Raw genomic sequence first — 1,799 nt, 5'->3', positions numbered from 1 at the left:
AGATTTTGCTAAGGCCTTTGATAGAGTTGACCATGACTGTTTAAATGAGACCCTACACAAATCTGGGTTTGGTGAACCACTTCTGTCGTGGTTCAAATCCTATTTAAAAGATAGAGTTCAATGGGTAAAAGTATTTGGCTGCAAATTGTCCATCTCTAATGTTTCTTCCGCAGTTCCTCAGGGAGGACATTTATCCCCGTTGTAGTTTCCGCTGTATATAAATGGCATAAAGGGGGGCTATCAAAAACTGTGAGCTACTCATGTTTGCCGATGACTTAAAGATTTTTTAGTAAAATTGAATCTTTATCTGACTGATCTGTGCTTTAGAATGGTCTTTACAACCTCGTCTCGTAGTGTAATAGTATTGGTCTTCAGTTTAATGTAAATAAATGTCATTCTATGATAGATTTAAAGCCCGCTTCTCTATTCATTATATGTATACAATCAACGGTTCTAGCTTAACCTCTGTCGGTAGTAAGAAAGACTTGGGTGTTCTTTTTAATTCAGATCTTAACTTTCACTCCCATATTGAAAGGATATGTTGCAAAGCTATAAAAATGCTTGGATTCATAGTGCGTATATCCAAGGAGTTCAATCTATCGTCTCCATTGAAATTCTTATATTGCTCTTTGATCCGATCTATTATAGAGTATGCATCTGTGCTATGGGTTCCTTATAAAGTAACGGACTCCTGTCAATTAGAATGTATTCAGAGAAAATTCTTATTTTGCGCAACTTATATATTAAAAATAAAGCATCCTCCGCATGACTATTTATTAGTGATGCAGGAACACTGTCTCATCTCACTAGCAGACAGGAGAAATAACGCCAACATTGAGTTTTTGAAGAAGCTGATGGATGGTCGTATTGATGCTCTCTCTCTTCTTTCATCGATCAATATCAAAGTTCCTTCTCGCATTACTAGACACCACGTTCCTTTCGTAGTTCCTGTGCACACCACAAATTATGGGAGAAATAGTCCTTTACACCGCATGATGAGGTTGGCCAATGAGAGCACCATTTATCAAGATTGGTGAAACTAGGCACTACTTCTTTATAATTCTAAATACTTACCATTATACTTATATAATTATTGTTATTATTAACTTTTTTAAACCTATGTGTGTTATTTGTATTAATTATTTAAATTGTAAATTGTAAAATATATATTGTGAAACTGTTGTATAGGGCTCCACCCGTTAATAAATAATAAATGAATAATAATACTTGATGTCGTTATTAACTGGTTGAACATCTTGGATCATACAATTACCAACGGTCAGTCCATTATCACCATCTTCTTCCACCTACGTTTCATCACCCCATCGTCATCAATACCAGGTTCCGTCCATCTGTGGTTGTATGAGTTGGCTATATGCCACATAAACTGTTGGTTTTTATATTATTATCAAATTTCAATGCGCTATTATTATTAGGCCATACTAACATAACATAAGTATACATATATTATATTTGCATCGCATTCGTTATGGTCGAATGCAAGGTTATTATAACTGTTGTACGTATTTACATTTATAAAATACGAGTTCCCGTTATTTCCTGTTCTTATAATTTAGAGTGAGGGTTATCATACCGGGCAATTTATACATTAATACATTATACACGTAGCCAAAACTCCGACGTAAATATACGAAGGGTTGGCACGTGCAGTATAATATTCTTCCCTTACTGTTTATGCAAGATATCATCGATTCAATTCCGTGGTTATCCATATCGCTAGTGATGGGCAAAATTGTCTTGGTCTTGCAGTCTTGGTCTTGGTCTTGCAGCAAGAACAA

The 1,799-nt window shown here is 35.2% G+C and overlaps 1 protein-coding gene across 1 annotated transcript; it reads left to right on the top strand.

Annotated features, from left to right (window-relative positions):
• Window positions 1-389: 389 nt before the first annotated feature.
• LOC103309089 lies at window positions 390-1,037 on the top strand. The gene has a single exon (XM_008183680.1). It carries the CDS (start codon window positions 390-392, stop codon window positions 1,035-1,037), a length of 648 nt encoding a protein of 215 aa, XP_008181902.1.
• Window positions 1,038-1,799: the final 762 nt, after the last annotated feature.

Source organism: Acyrthosiphon pisum, chromosome A1, assembly GCF_005508785.2.
Source record: "Acyrthosiphon pisum isolate AL4f chromosome A1, pea_aphid_22Mar2018_4r6ur, whole genome shotgun sequence".
In the NCBI taxonomy this organism is placed as follows: domain Eukaryota; kingdom Metazoa; phylum Arthropoda; class Insecta; order Hemiptera; family Aphididae; genus Acyrthosiphon; species Acyrthosiphon pisum.
Note: the sequence above shows the minus strand (reverse complement) of the source record. Positions and strands in the feature narration are given on the sequence as shown.

Bases quoted from the DNA above. Each gene is read 5' to 3' on its own strand.
- LOC103309089 (XM_008183680.1), top strand. From the start codon at position 390: ATGTCATTCTATGATAGATTTAAAGCCCGCTTCTCTATTCATTATATG.